Source organism: Benincasa hispida, chromosome 3 (assembly GCF_027475165.1).
Source record: "Benincasa hispida cultivar pf3 chromosome 3, pf3_genome.v1.1, whole genome shotgun sequence".
Classification (NCBI taxonomy): Eukaryota; Viridiplantae; Streptophyta; class Magnoliopsida; order Cucurbitales; family Cucurbitaceae; genus Benincasa; species Benincasa hispida.
The window spans coordinates 31,241,409-31,258,407 of NC_143480.1; the positions used below are offsets into that span (position 1 = coordinate 31,241,409).

The 16,999-nt window shown below is 34.3% G+C and overlaps 1 protein-coding gene across 2 annotated transcripts; it reads right to left on the reverse strand.

The window, feature by feature from the left end:
• Nucleotides 1-808: 808 nt before the first annotated feature.
• On the reverse strand, nt 809-6,538 carry LOC120074043 (O-fucosyltransferase family protein). 2 transcript variants are annotated; one of them, XR_005480871.2, is made up of 11 exons: nt 6,004-6,467; nt 5,132-5,210; nt 4,627-4,694; nt 4,231-4,319; nt 3,957-4,134; nt 3,350-3,478; nt 2,858-2,994; nt 2,535-2,748; nt 2,196-2,434; nt 1,421-1,516; nt 809-1,245 (listed from the first exon to the last, which is right to left on the reverse strand). XR_005480871.2 is itself a non-coding variant. In XM_039027023.2 (11 exons), exons 1-11 carry the CDS (start codon nt 6,211-6,213, stop codon nt 1,122-1,124), a joined length of 1,509 nt encoding a protein of 502 aa, XP_038882951.2. In that variant the 5' UTR covers nt 6,214-6,538; the 3' UTR covers nt 809-1,121. The 2 variants fall into 2 exon arrangements, 1 of the variants encoding a protein (XP_038882951.2); XM_039027023.2 differs by having other exon boundaries at nt 2,250-2,434; nt 6,004-6,538.
• Nucleotides 6,539-16,999: the final 10,461 nt, after the last annotated feature.

Below are 16,999 nucleotides of genomic sequence, written 5' to 3' on the forward strand. Positions count from 1 at the left end.
CTTATTTTTTTTATAATTCACATATCTATAACATAATTTTGAAATTTTAAGGTTCCACTAAACAAAAAATTCAATTTTATATCTACCAGATCAATAATTGATTCTTAAAAAAATGAATATATCAAAGACCCATTAAATACATAATCAAAAGTCCAATAATTTATTAGTTAAATACATCATTGAAAGTTTAGGAATTTATAAGATCGAATATTCATAACGTGTTAGACACTTCAAAAAGTCTTTAAATAGATACAAATCTAAGGTTCAAAGATTAACTTTGTAATTTAACAACCGAATAACTTTTAGATTAGGTTGCTTTATACATTTTCTCCTTTTGCTTTCATTTATGCGAGACCACGTTTAAAAGGAAAATGTTAAATCACAAGCATTTAAGGAGGTGGATTGAAATTGTAGAAGGTATTTATAAAAGCTATGTAAATTACATAGCTACGTTTTTCCAACTCCACTAGAGTGACTCTCACATTCCTTGCACATTATGGCTCTGAATAGTTGATGCTATTAATATTGTTATAGTTTTACTAAAGTTCAAAGATAATGTTGTAAAATTTGAAAATATGTGAATATTTTTTAAATAAATGACAAAATTCAAGGATATATAGTATACATTTGTACGACCAAATATTACAATTTCAAGGAACTTTCAACTTAGTCCAACATAAAATTTCGAACAAGGGAGTCCAATTTTTTACCCCCTGGTTGGGAATATATATACCTTAACCAGTCGAACTAATCCGAAACAAATAAATTAAATATGATTAGAACAGTCACAAGACAAACTAAACTTACATTTTAAGAGAATACGACATATATTAAAGTGATAAAATAATACAGAAAAGGTCCTTTGAAGCGTATCTGATACATAATAATGAAAACAAAAGTTATAAATTATGAGAAATAGAAGAGGACAGAACAAAAATAGTTAAATCAGATCCTTCAGAAGTTTGCTTAATTTTTGAGTTGCAAGTTGATCTGATGTCAATTCTGATTGCTTCACTTCAAAACACCTAAGGACTTTATAACGATCTCAGTCACTTGAAAGCAGGTTAAGAAATGCTAAGGATACCCCTAAAGCTCTGCTGCATCTTTAGGTAATTTCAGAGCTACTGTTTAGATTTACATATACACTCTGGATATGGGTTTTCGTAGAATGACTCTTCAGTCCTGAATCGTGCTCGACCCTTTATTCCAGCCTGTGGACCTCTTCGTCTTCTCGGACCCCCCTGTCTGTGACGATTGTTAATGTAAATTACATGTTGTTTTGCTCTTTAAATAGACAGCTAAATAAAATTGCTTATAAACATTTTGGAGTTTGGTGCCTGCCTATATTTTGGAAGATGTGGAAGCAACTCTTGTGAAGACAACTGAGTAGGCAAATTATACAACTTGCAACAAAATTTACCTGTTCTTATGCATCCGCAGGACATGATCTGATAGCGAGGACCCTTCTGTAAGCTGTCCCTTCTCTAGCTTATCAAAAAGTTCAACAAGCCCTTTCCTGCAAATGATAAACAGCGTTGGTCATGGAATAGGAGGGGATAACAGAGCAGTCCGGAGAAACTTCTATTAACATCTATCTCGTGAAGATAAAACAGGCATCAACATCTATCGTGTAAGTATTGGATATTCAAAATCATTTCAAATATGCTCAAAAATGTACCCCCCCCAAAAAAAATCGCTATCCGAGGAATGTTGTATATACTAAACAGCAGATGAGTTTATGATGAAAAACTTTTCCCAAGAAATCTCACCGAGTGAGTCTTAGCATTTGCTTTTTCCTTTTTTTCCTTCTTTGGCATCCATGAGCACCCATGCCACTTGCATGCACCTTAACTATTCTCACAGTCCTTAATAGATTAGATTGGCAAGGTTGGCAAGGTAACTCATTGGATTTTACATGCTAAGTAGGCATTTACGATGAAGTCAAACCCATTCTCTTTTACCATTTGCTATGGTCATTGCAAGCAGATCCTTCAAAGAGTTTTAGGAACATACTAAACTCTGAAAAAGTGTCTCTAGGTTATTAACCCTTAGAGTTGCTTGCACTACAGAAAAAGTATTAAAAATAGTCATCATATAAAATCAAGTGTGAGGACATGGGAGTAAAAATTTTGCAGGCATAACTGATTCACCGACGGCTGAGATTTAACGAATATCATCATAAGTACGGCCTAAACCTGTCATAAAATACTCCCGAGAAAGGGGCCTGGCTGCTTTCAAGTAATCGTTACCTCTCTGGAGTGATGGTTTTGCGGTGCCCTAGATACCTCCGGTGGCCCTCTACAGCTCTTGCCATGTTCCCTGAGTATGTTGGGATAAAAACGTCACTCTCAATTGAAATTATATAATCAAGTGCGGCACTCTGAGAAGCATGATTGGTGAATGGCTTCAATTCTTCCTCTGTTGCAAGTGTTTCCTGTTAGGAGACCGCAATTAGCTATAATTGCACCAAATTTGTGGATTGGCATAACTATACCACTTCTCATTGAGGTTGTAAGAAATTATGGTTGACTAACTTTGGTAACAATATTTTGAAACCGAGAAGAAAGCTCAGAAAGTCGAGTATCACCACCGTAGATTTCCCCAGCTGCAATGTAGATTAATGTTGATGGAAGATAACCAAGAGCCTGCAGGAATATTCCCACTTCCTTGGGAGTAAGTGGACAAAGGCCTTCTATTCTTTGCTCCGTTGAGTTTATATTTTTGATCTTCCAATGTGGAGTTTTCTCCCTATAAAAGAATAACAACATTGAGCAACAGAAAAAGGATGAAGACTGACACAACTTCCACATATTTTATTTCTAGAGAAGTCGAACATACTGGCACACATAATATTCACCTCATTATTTTTAGCTCTTCGGCTTCAAGACGAGTCAAACCATAAGTACAACCCGTGAAGGAGAGCATATCTTTCTCATATCTCAAATGAAGGGCAATATATCTTCCTCCACGCAATCTAAGCCGCTCGACCAGCGTCTGTGGTGTCACCGTCATGCATGCTCAGAACCTAATTTAGCAGGAAGCCCCATAGGAGACCTCTTAAATTTATAGATACTGGAAAAAAACGCTATAGGAAGCCTAATTTGACGTTCATTATCCCCCCACTCTAAGATGATTTTTTCATATATTTCTAGATGAGCGTTTTAAAGGATTTTAAATCCTTTTTGGCTGTGATGTTACTTTGATGAGAATTTCTGAATAGTTTAACCTACATCAATTCAAAAATTCAAACATCTCCAGCATGTTCGACGTCTAGAAATTTGGATAAAGGCATTAAATTATCTGTGCAGCACGTGCTAGCAAATATTTTAAAACTAGCAACAATCCAAACCTTTCCGAAGTTCTCAATTGGAGGAGCAAAATGAAGGGCTTCATACATAGCACGACATCTGAGCCTTTGAATATCTAGGGGCAGATCGTTATTTGCTAATCGAGAATCAGATTTTGCAACATGAATGACCTACAGAAATGTACTTGATAAGACAGCAGCAATCATTCCTAGAAATTATTAAACAACCAATTCAGAGGGAAAGATAAAAAATTGAACAGGTGTAGCATTTCCTGCTGAACAATTCACAAGATATAACAAGAAAAGAATTTAAATTTTAACCAACAAATATGCGTCTGGAGACTACAATTGTAATTTCAAATTAAATATTGAAATTGCCAAGATTGACATCAGAAACATTCTACAGAACTTCAGAATGATACAATAGACTAAGAAGTTTTGATTAGAGGAAATCAGCTCTTTAGATTAAATTCACATTTGTTTCGGTTTGTGGTCAGATCTCTTGTCCACTACTGTGCATCCAAACTAAAGATTGTAATCAACATCGAAAATGAAGAAATCAACTGGAAAGCAGATTACTAAAGAAGAAGAAGGCCCCTCGTTTTAACTTCAAACTCATATATAATAGTTGTTGAAACATTCAAAATACCTGATAATCTTTCCATAACCGTCTAATCTCTTCATAGTAACCAAAGCCAGACCATGAAGTGAAATGCTTACGAGCATGGGGAATAAACTCCAATTCCTTGGGGAGCTCCCTGACTATCTTAACATCATTTTGTAAGGTTTCGATAAAGTGATTTTCGTCGAAAATATCTGAAAATGCACTGTGAAAATTGTATATTACTTATTGGGGTTAAATTAAAAACAGAATCAGCAATTAATTGATCCATAAATTGACAATAAAAAATAAATCTAAATACCTTGTATCATGCCAAAACGAACGTTTATCCAATTGAGGAATAACTAGGGTCCCATTCAAGATGCGTGCCACAGCCACCATGTCAGAAATCTATTTTAAAAAAGAAATATGTCCTTCAAACAAATTCTTATCAACAAATTTGTAAACCATAAATTATTTCTGGGGTAGTAGATAAGACAAAATAAGTAATCTAACATAAAAGTTATAGAAATAATATTCAATCTGAACGATTGAACCCGTGAACATTATTAATCAGAATTAACAACATTGGACAACAACGTTTGGCATCAAAGTGTTTGTAATCATCGTATGTTCACACACACAACTAGATGACATTCTAACGTCAGGAATATTTGGTGAATTTCCTACCTCGAGTAATATAAAGTTAGCAACTTACACCAGCTCGCATTTGATTTAGTCCTCCATTACTTCTCACTGTGATGTAATGATCTGAAGTTTGGGCAGCTGTCACAGGAACAAGAAATTAGAATAAAAATGATGATCCATTAGTGTTCTGTGTGCAGACATTAACTAAAGGGCTGTTTGGATGGACTGAGAAAAAATGTTTTTCAAAAAAATCATTTTTATTTAAACTCATTTGATAAAATCTAGTTAAAATACTCTTCAAAAGCTATTTTGAGTATGGTTGTCAAACACTTTAATTTTTTTTTCGAAATGATTTATTTTCAAAATTAAACTCTTGAAAAGTTAATCCAAGCACACCGTAAGAATCTAATAACTTGAACCGTGTAAAGGAAAATCGGCACAAAAATTTACAAGGCAAATAAAATCTTAAAACTCTTCTCTTAAACTTCAATAACAAATGAGATCACAACTGCTACGTGAACATGCTTGCACTCAAGAACTAAAGGAACAAGGTGGGAACAAGGGGACACAAGTACCTTCATATCTTGATGTAGGCTTGACACAGGGATGGAATCCATAACTCGATGGAGCATTCCATAGGTGATCAACAGATTTCTTCATAGCAAAGGGTACAACCAATTTAGTCACAGCTTTTTATCATTCTTTAAATAAGAAACTATTCATTAAAGCACAAATAAAATTCATCTCCCTCGGAATGAAGGGTTTGTTTGGAATGACTAGAGAAAAAAGCAATTAAAAAATCATTTTTATTTTAACTCCTTTAATAACCATTTAAAATACACTTGGAAAGTATTTCAAAAGTTATTTTGAGTGATTGAAACACTTCAATATTTTCTAAAATGATTTGTTTTGAAAATTAAACGCTTCAAAAGTTAAACCAAATGCACTCGAATTCTACTTACAAGAAAATGCCCTCCAATCCCTTAGGACCATTGAGTGGGTAGTTACAAAGAAAAATTACTGTGACAGTGACACCGACAAGAAGTCACTGTTCTTTCGGATTAGAATATACTTTCCTTTTTCATAAATTTCTGAAAACATAAATAAATAAAACAAAAAAGACCCATGATAAAAAGAAGCTGCTTTCAGAATAATTAGAACATTGTTGAAGGCGTACAAAATAATTTAGCACTAGGTACAGTTTCCTGAACTATAGTGTTTGTTATTCAGCCTCTGATTGATATTCAATCTTTGAAAGATTGCTTCTTCAGAACATGTATTTCAATTCCCAATTATCAAATCACAGGCAGCTACCATGTCGGAGATAAAAGGTCGATCATGGAAATGAGGATAAGAAACCAAAAGTTAATATAATTCTTGCAACAAAACAACATACCAAACAAGAAAATGAAATTATAACGACAATGAGGCGAAGAAAGCACCATACTAGCTCAGATTTAGATTGAAATTTCTCTGGCTTCGAAAACAACGGTTTCTGTTCATCTTCCAGAATGTTTCTGGTGCATAACAAGAATACGAAGATGGAAGATGCAAAAATGAAAATCAAGCAAAGGGTAAGAGCAAAACGGGATGATTTTCGTAGGAGAAATCTGGAAGTTGATGGGATCCTGTGTTGGGCAAAGCTTCGATTCACCATTTCAGCTACGGATCTCGATCATTTCTCTCTCTCGATTAATCTTCAACAATTTTTGGCGCGTGGAGCAATGTGACGCAGAGAATTAGCTCGTTCCTACTGAAAATCTCTTCTAGTCAGCAATTAATACAAGCAATTGAGCTCGATGCTATCTCCGAAATAATTTCCGAAGTGGTTTTTCTTTCTTTCTCTTTTCCCTAAAATCTCTATTTTTTTCCGACAACAACGCATCCGGTGGGAATCAAAACCTACTTCTCGGTTAGGATTAGTCGATAACAATTAACGTTTATACTTTAGTTTAACTGTCTAACTTAGCTTTGAAATGTCCAAAAAAAAAACATAGCTTTGAAGTTAAATATTTACATTTGAATAAGGGTTTGGATTGATTTATCAACTCATTTGAATCGAGTTTGGTTCAAATAAATGAAAATTTTAAAGATTGGATTGGTTTGAGTTATATTAGGTGAACCTATAAACCAATCTAAACCAGCCCGAATTTATTATTAACTTTAAAATATATATTTTTTATTACTTATAACACAATTATTTATACATATATTCATTTTAATTTGATTTAAATCTAATATTTTTTTAATATATTATTCAACAACTCTTAAAAGTGATTTTTTTTGTACTTTGGAAAGAAAATTTTCACTACATAAATTGAAATTGAGTTGTTAATCTTAATTCAATCTATGAAAATAATTAAATTAGATTTTTACATATTTATGTTTTGCTTCTTTTTAGAACAAAATTCTAAATAAATGATCCAATTAACCCGAATCAATCCAACCCAAATATTTCATGGTTGAGTTGGGTTTATTTTTTAATAATGGTTATTTAGATTGAAAAAATTTACAACTCAAACAATTGGATTGTGTCTAAGATGTCTTTTAATCCAACTCAATCCAATCCATGAACACCACTACATAATAAATAAATGAATTTTTATTCCAAACAAATAAAAATAAATATTTGGCATAAGGGATTTGTATTATATAGCGAATTCAGGAAGTTATTTACATTTAAAAAAAAAAAGTAATATTATAGAAAAAGACAAAATGTGACAACCTAAGTTTTCTGAAAAATTTTAAAATTTTTCTGAATTAGGATGTGAAGATTGAGACAAAACTTAATTATTGTGTTTAAATAATTCAATTGTGAATTAGTATAGTGAGGAACTAGGGGTTTGTTGTAAATTAATTGAATGATTTAAAAGAGTTGGATTTTATTTGAATTTAATTCAATTGGTGGATTTATATTTCGAATTGAATAATTGGATTAAGATAATTTTTAATTATAATATATGGGTGAGATTTAATTTTTGGAATTTAATGTGGAGTTTGAATATTATTTGGGTTTTAATTTTGTTGGGAGGAGATTTATTTGTTTGGGGTTTGAGGTGATGAAAAAGAATGATTGATACATATATATATATATAGGGAAAGGATGGGTCTCTCTTTGCATGCTTGGATCCATCGCGCAAGCGTCTTCTGGCTGCCATCTGTCACTTCGAATTTGTTGTTTTGGGTAAGTTTTTTTTGGGATTTGTGGGTTTTGCTTGGAGTTCATAAATACCTATTGGTTCTTAGTGCATATGCATTGATACCCATAACATGTTAATGTTAGATTTGGATTTTAGAGGATAATAGTGTGTTGTCCAGCAAGTTCGAATTGAATTCGATAAGGTTTTGGGTAAGTATTTGAGGTTCCATGTCCATGTGAAGCGTTAAGGGTGTAGTAAATTAAGATTATAATGCTTGATTGTGGTCTGCGTGCAGGTTGGGTTACTTAATTGAGGTTTCAAAGGGGTTTCGCATAAAGTCACTCCTTGGATAAATTGTGTGGCATTTTTTGGTTAGTTTTATGATTGAATTAGGTATTGCTATGGAAATTAAATTTGGTTAATGTTTTAGTGGCCGATTCAATAATTTTACTCAAGATAAAGAAGGGTTTGGATTGATAGTTTGTTTGGGCTTAGTATCAAGGCAAGTAATTTATTACCGGTTCGCCCTTGAACTCCAGATTGATGATGAGATTGTGAATACATTGAACACATGTTCTATTGTGATAGCATAATTTGCCATGATTGACCGATGTATGTACTGTCGAATCTGTTCTGGGAACTCATGAGTTACTTCACCATGATTGTTAGAGTATGATATGGCTCATGATTATTATAATATGATATGGCTTGAGATGAAATTGGACGTTGTATGTTGTATGATAGACTGATGGTATTATTAGCACTCCTATCGGACTATGTACATCCCCTATGTATGCTTTGGTATCCTTATGGGATTGTCACCTATGTTTTTGATATCGTGACTATTCAGAATCACTTCTTATGAAAGTGTGCCTTCGGGTTCGCCCCTTATGCCTATGCCTATACCTATATTCAAGATGCACACATTTTTTGTCTCAATAGAGTGGCTAACATGTACACCTAGTGGGTCACTTACTGTTTTTTTTTTTTTTTAATACTCACTCGTTTATCTACGTTTTTTTCAAGTAAAGGAAGGGACATAATAGAAAATGACAAGAAAAAATGTGATCGAGCCACTGGGATTTGTCAAACGCTTCTGCATATGTTTTATTTTTCTCATGTTTTTATGTTTTAATTTAGAAGTTAACCATTTAAATCCTTGATTGATTTATTCAGATATTTATTTGATTTTTTTTTTCAATTGGTTTTAGGGTACCCTGAACAGTTAAATTATTTTCTTTGGGATTTTGTATTAGAAATTCATTTTATGAAACTTTATTGGATTTAGACATGTTTTGCGAAAAAATCATTTTGTATGGATTGGTCAAATTTTGAGGCCCAGTCGAAATTTCGTCCATATTTAAAAAACATTCAAAATTTGGCCTTCTAATGACATCGATCGCGTGTGAAATGTTTGTTTAGTCCCCAAAACTCTCGGTGTCACGCATGCATCCCATATTCTCGCTCATTTCTCTTGTTTTTTGACTTCTTCCTCTCGTGCCTTCCTCTCGTTAAAACGCCCCTAGCATGCACTCGACTCAAATTCTCGTGCATTCCTCTCGCTTTGGACTTCTTCCTCTCATTCTTCATCGAACAGAAATCAAACGTTTTAAATTTTAATTTGTAGTCCAGACTCCCTCGTTCATCTCGCTTCATCTTCTTTCCTCTTCCTTAATACAACATTTTCTCTCTTTCAGTCGTCGATAGAAACCACAAGTTGCATGCGTCTAATTCGATTTCTATACCATCAAATGCCAACAAATTGTGGACAGTTTTCTTCCATTGGTAACTTTCAACGCATGTGAACTGTCTTGTTTGCTCCTTTCTACACCTCCAAAAGTTAAGGTAACACTGGTACAAATTGTGGCTTACATTTTCCATTTCATTGGATATCATAAATCATGCTTAGATTTAGATTTTAGAAAGAAATGAAAAGAAATACGGAGAAGAAGAAGGGAGGGGGAAAACAAGAGGAATAAATGAGAGGAAGAAGAGAGAGGAAGAAAGGAGACAAAAAATGAGAAAAATAACAAGGGGAAGAAATGAGACAACAAGGGGAATGTGCGAGAGCTTGAAATGAGATTTTTACATAATGCAAGATAATGTGATTTTTGTTTCTTTTTTCTCTAATTTCGTTTTTTTTTTCTTTCACCTGCAGTTAAAATGGCTAATATGAAGATTGCCATAAAGGATCGTTTTTTTAAATAGGCTACATGTTAGGTTTTATGTCCTAAAACTCGTGGTTTGTGAACTATAAACTCATTCTATAAATCAATAAAGTTGTTATTGAAGTTTGATTCAATAAGTTGCATTGAATATATGAACTGCTTATTTCGTTTTAGAAATAAATTCAGTAAATTAAAAGATCAATGACTATTACATGAGTATTTGAACTTTATGGAGACATAAGAGTGGATCAGGTTCGAATAAATAGTCTAAATGATCTATAGTATATGAATAAGTTTGAGTGCCTTATTCTAATAACACCGAAGTGATATATTCATACATGTAGTGATAGGAGGAGTGAGAGTATCATGTGGAATGAGTTTGTGCAAGATCGGACCAAGAAATAAGTCACTTTTACTTTATAACGTTTTTTTACTATTTAAGACTGACTATTTTAAAATGATGACCTAGGTAATTTGACCTTAGTCTCGGGCTAATTATGAACTCTTGTTTATTCGGAATTATCCTTAGATTTGTGTAGGTGAGGATTGGCTCTGAAGGAAATTGTGCATAGGGATTTCCATGAGCAGTGGAAAGACCATCCCAGATTACAATCATATATGAACTTTACAATTACATTCATAAACAGAAACATACGGTTATGCATTCATAACATAAATTACAGCATGATAACACAAATAAATAATCAAGGAGAAATCTACACACATTTGTAGACTCATCGCCAAACTCCTTGCTCACGAACGCTCGAACACAGCAACCTCGAATGCTCGTCCAACACGACCGCTACACAGCACGAAGATCGCGCACTTGAACTCAGCGATCACCTCGATCACAAACACCTCAACAACACGAACGGCCTCCACATAACCTTGATGGCGTCGAGTTGAGTATGACACCACCAAGGGTATTCTCAGTGTGAGAATCCAGATGGTAGGCTTTGTGTGGACTTGGTTTGAGGCAGAAGACGAAGGAAACAACAATCGTGTAAACATTGAGCAATTGAGAGATAGCATAACCTATTGTATAGGTCGATGTCCAATCGTTTAGCAACGTTTAACTCGCGTGTCTGTCACCTACAAACATTACACGATCGTTTACCTTAGTCAAGCTGTCGCTTAGTAAATCCTGTTTACTCGGCAACTTCCGTGAGAGTTTTTCTGAGAGAGAAAATCTCAAATTCACAAAATTTCACATTACTAAAATTAGGAAAACAATTTTTCTTTTATCTCACGGTTACCATGAAACCACCAATAACCTCTCACTCAATTGGTTATTAGAGAAAAAGATTTAATTATCTAGTAATTAATATAATTATAAATATAAATGATAACCAACTTATCATACTATATTTATAACCTATAGTTTTAATATTTCATCTCACAAAACATATAAACCATAACTCTTTTTCTCTTCCATAGTACTTAATGTAAATCTCATTTACATTAATCCTCCACAAGATGTATCTTATACATCATACCGATCATATCATATATAACTGAATTACCTTTTGTCAATTTGAATATTTCAAATCAATACCAAGAACTGACCCTCAAGTGAATCCATTAAGCTACCAAGGGGACCTTATAGACCTGTAGTCATGGGATTCACATCCATTAACTGCCAGGCACTCTACTAAATACCGACAGTTGAACTCTCCTTACCACAAATATATTATGTGTTCATCTTAACCAATCAGCAGTGCGACAACCCTTTCAGATCGTTCGTAAGTACAACTCGACCAATAACTGTTATGCCTCTGTAGTTACATCTAACTCCTTAGGTACCACTGATTCTTCTAATGAACATAAGTCATAGTCCTACTATGACTGAGTCTTCTTTTCCAAATAGAAGTTGAGGCCACTATGTTCAAGCCCCGGAATCAGCCCTTAAGGGAGCAATCTCTCTACTTATCCCTGCTTCAGGAAATGAGTGAATTCCATCCTGTGTAATGAGTTCCCAGCTCCCAAATCAGACAAGTCCCCAAAAAGGTATGCATGTTGAGTTGGTAATCTGGCCACTCTCACCCATACTAATCAAAGGACCGCCCTCAAATGCAGGAGTTCTCAAAACACTCAGAATTGAGGTCGTGTCACCTATGGTCGTTTAGGTGAGATGTAAGTCTCTAGTATCAACGGCATTATATACAGAGTCTGGTCATCTCGTGGTCCAATCTTATACAAACTCATAGCATAGGATACCCTTGCTCGCATGTCTCCACGTGAATGGTCATGGTCTACCATTTATAGTGGTTTACAACACTTGCAAACCTTTACAAAGCGAGTCATATCCATAGTGTCACTAAGATAAGGTATCCCTCATTTATCCTTATACTACAGATCATTTAGGTTATTACTTAAGGCATGATCCATTTGTATATCACATATACATGCTTAAGTTCACATAAGATAGTCATGGAACTTTATTTATTAGAAATGAGTAAATGCCATAATGAAATAACAATTATTTTATTCATCAAACAATGTGTATCATTACAAACAACGGGACTCCGAGAGAATTAGGACACCAATCGCAACAGGTTCAACAACGTCGACTCAATAAGCCTCCAATTTCAGGGTTAAGACTGGGTAGTTGGGGACATAGGGTGCAAGATAGAATTCACTCCTATATGCTTTCAGGGATAGTAGAGAGTTGTTCCCTTAAGTGCTGACTCCGGGTCTTGAAAAAGGGGCCCCACTCTCTTATTGGTCCGAGAGGGACTCGAGTTGATGATCAGATCACAAACCAATTGTTCATTAGAGGATCAGTGGGACTTAAGGAACAAGAGGTAATCTCGGGGGTAAAACAACCTTTTGACCCATCCGTTATTACGAACAACCTATGAAGGGTTAAATTACTAGTCATGGTTATATCGAGTGGGCACAATATATTTACAGTGAGGAGAGTGCAACTACAAGCTTTAGTGGAGTGACTCGGTAGTTAACGAATGGGGGTTAATTCGGTGTTAAGAGTTTAGCCAATTAATCTCGAATTGTTGAAGCCCGTGATCTGTAGGTTCATTAGGTCTCCATATTAGCTCACAAACGGATCAACCTTAGAATAGCGTGATAAGTTGATTTGAAACATTCGAATTAGAATTAAGGGAATTAGTAATAATATGTGATATAATTACACATTTAATTTAACAAAATTGGAGAATCGGTTAATATTTAAATATTAAATTCATGAATAGGGATTCATGATAGGGAATTGGTGATTATTAATTTGATATTTGATATAAAATCAATTAGAACTAATTAAATTATTTAATTAATTATTAAATATTAATTTTATTAGAAAGATTAATTATTGAATTAATTTTTGTAAAATTAATAAAAACTCAAATTTAATTAAAGAATTAAAATTTAAAAGTCAAATTTTAATTTTAATTTTGGAAAAGCTTCAAAATTGAAATAAAAAATTGGAAAATTAGAAATATTGGAAAAATGGGAATTTCCCACTTATTCACCTAGTAGGTTATTCATCGATCCATTACATTTCCAGCTTAAATTCTCAAGGTGGAATTAGAATTCATACAGGATGTTGATTTGCATGAAAGTCATGCAATATAGCAATGAGATCTGAGTAGAAATTAGGAGGCAATCAATTACAATTTGCTGAGAAAAGTGGTTGAAGAAGTGTTTTCACACTGCTGAAAATCCAGTTCTTCACCTCCAATTCAAGCTTGTTTTGAGTCCCACAACTCAACCTAAGGCTCCAAGAGAATAGTAGGGAAGACTTTGTGGTGGTTTACGACCAAAAGAAAAGGAGATTGCAGTTGAAGATCTTGATTCAAGAGATACTTTAAAGGTTAGTGTTGAAATTCTCTTTTTAGTTTATGAGCATGCTGAATTTGGAGCCAAAATTAATGAATTAGAATGCTTGCCTATTTTTCTTTCACTGCTTATTTCTATATTCCAACACTACAAGCCTTTCATCTAACATTGGGATCACAAATATGATAAGAAACTTACTGAGAGGCAGCTTTAAATATACAGGAGGTTTGTGTTTCGAAAATTCGTGGATATAGACATAGTCTTTATTAGCTGCACATATTTTTTTGAGGGAGATGAAAAGTAGTAGGCCTAATTTCATGAGCTTTGACTTAGATGGGACGATTGAATTATCGAAGGAGGATTTTCTATTGGTGATAGGATTGTGGCGGTCACCTACTAAACTGGTTCGTAGTGTTGAAGTGACGAAATCATTACGATTGAAGTATTTCAAGCATTTAATGATGATGGAAGTGCATCCCACCAAGTTTAAAGAATGTTTTAAGGCATTAGAGTTCAAAAATGGCTTGGATGCAATGAAAGTTAGTCTCGTTTATTATTATGAGTTAGGGTTGATAGGAAAAGACAAGACAAAAAGTAGCATTAATAAATCATTGTTGGATGACGTGGAGGACCTTGAATACTTCAACAGCTTAAATTAGGGACATATTTTATGGGAGAGAACCTTCAATGTCTGAAAAAAGCGATAAAGGACAAGGTCAACTCGTACAAGGACAAGGTGAAAACAAATAAAAATTACGTTTTGAAATACAATTTACCCAGATTTCCTCATGCGTTCCAAGTATCAATTCTTACATTTTCTTTATCATAAAATGTCTAACGAATTCTCATTATTTTCCAATAAACTAAAATGGTTTCATAGGTTTGGGCATATAAGATTATATCTACTATTGCTAAGAGAGTTGCAGACCGACTTAACAAAAATGTAGTGCCTCGATTTCTAAGGTGGTCATGCTCTCATTCATTGTCCAACAAGCTATTGTAGAAAGATGTCTTCAACTCCCCTACGGTGAGTAACAAACACCACTTCACATTGTTTTAGTATTTAACGTTATTTAATATTGTTTACAATATGTTTGTCATGTAAATCCCTAAACTCGTTTTACTAGTTAATTATGCTTAAGTCATCTTAATTACGTGTTTAATGTCATAGTAAGTATATGTTTATGATAATTTTCATATTTGTAATAATATAAAGAGGGCATGCATGTGATGTTAAGGAGAATAAAATTTATGAGTGTTATAAGATAGGTCTCAGTGTTTTGAAGGTAGGAAATATTCCAAGTATGAAGTGTTGAGCTCTCGGGAGAATTGAAGAGGAGTTCATACTTAGAAGGAAAACAGAAGATCCATGCGATAAAGTCATGTCAATGTGTGTGACCAACCCTTCCAAAATGCTATACAGCCAAGTATTTAAGGAAGGAAAACCGTGCCCAAGTATAGGCCATCAAGTATGTGTAAGGTTATGAAGGAAGTTAAGTTAGCTGTCAAGTTTAATGTGTAGCCAAGGTTGGTGAGAGAAGTATGCGACCAACTTCACCTAAGGTGGAGAAGGAGAGTATAAGCGGCATGCAAATAGCTAAGTTGCCTAGACAAGCACTCCAAAAGAGGATGCTAAGGCAGAATGCTAGGATGGTCGCAAGAGAATCATTAGTGTAAAAGTTGGCAGGCAAGATTGCCATGGACAGATGTGATGATAGGCCACTCAATTGATGTGAAGAGGTGGGTTAAGGAAGTAAATATTAACAACATAAGGTGTGAAAAAAACACTTAAGACGAGACGATGCGATTACGACTAGAAGTATGCAATAACTAGTGATGGGGCTTAAGTGATCGCAAGCTCTATATGATGAAAATTATGCTAAGCATTCGACTTAATCACCGATTAGTAGGCTAAGTGGCAGCCTTAGAGATGCTAAGTTAAGGATTAGCATGCCAGGTGGCGTTTAGTTAAGATAAGCTCACATGCAAGCTCAACTATAAATATAGCTTGCAAAGAAGGAATCGGTTTTGCAAATTTCCAACACCTAAGAAGAAAGATGATTGTCATTTTAAGCTCTCAGAGTATTAAGGGATTGTTGAACAAGCTTAAAGGAACTTGAAATTTTCCAGCCAAATCAAGAGGACTTAATGCTCAGATTATAAGGTAAGCACATTAAGAAGTTTTTAGCACATTCATGGAAAGAAATTTAGTTAATTGAAGGTTAGAATTAGAATTATAAGGTTTAAAAGATTAAAATTTGAAATGATGCTATGGATGAATGAGCGGGCAGCTGCATACGAAGAGCAAGCAAGCAGCTGGCTTGCCAAGGTATGCGACAACATGCATATAGGCGTGGAGTAAGGCATGCGGAGGTTGATTGGTGCATAAACATCGAAGTGCGTCCTCGTGACCATTGAGCACTTGATAGAGAGGGTAGCCAACCTTTAGCCAAAAGGAAGGTAAAATGGTTGAATATAAGTGATACGATGAACTCAGTCATGACATGATAAGATTTGTGTATGCGATAATAATAAGTTAATGATATTAACCAAGGGACTTCTTCTTATTACAGGTAAGCCGCAAGTTGGAAGGGCTTACAGACCCTTTGGATAAGTAACTTAAGACAATGAGTGACAAGCTTTTATAATGTTTTCCAATGCTAGTTTTTATGAATGAATTTTAACGCATAGACAATTCACATGAAGTTTTATATCATGATTTTCTCAATACATCTTAAATTGAATGTTGATCACATGATCCATGCTTTTTAATGATGAACTTATTTATTAGTTCATCATGTATTTTCAGTAAGCCTATGCCCATGTTTTATAAGCATACTTGATGTTACAAGGCACTATGCGATGATATATAATTTATGAAGTATGACAAGCTCAAATGAGTATTCTATTTTATGTTCATTTTTTTATGTTTGCACCTTCTATGAACCCTACTCCAATGTTGGTACCAAAGGTATGATAAGATAAATTTCAGTTATGTTAGGGATCCTTGACATCGAAGGTATGGTAAGGTGGTCAGGACCCAATCCAACTTTGCGTGGACGTATGACTTATGTTATTGAAGTTGATGAGATCGAGCAAAAAGGCTCTCTCTCCACTCAGACTGGGAGGTGATTGAGTAAAATGGCTCTCACTCAACTTAGGTTGGGAGGTGATTGAGCAAACGAGCTCTCACTTCTATCTAGGCTAACGTAATAGGGATTGAGCAAAAAGGCTCTCCCCCATGTTCAGACAAGTGAAGTGGGGACATTTTACAGTATGATACTAATAAGCTTTATTTCAGGATTTTTATTTGATATGATTTTATGTCTTCTAGTGATATTGT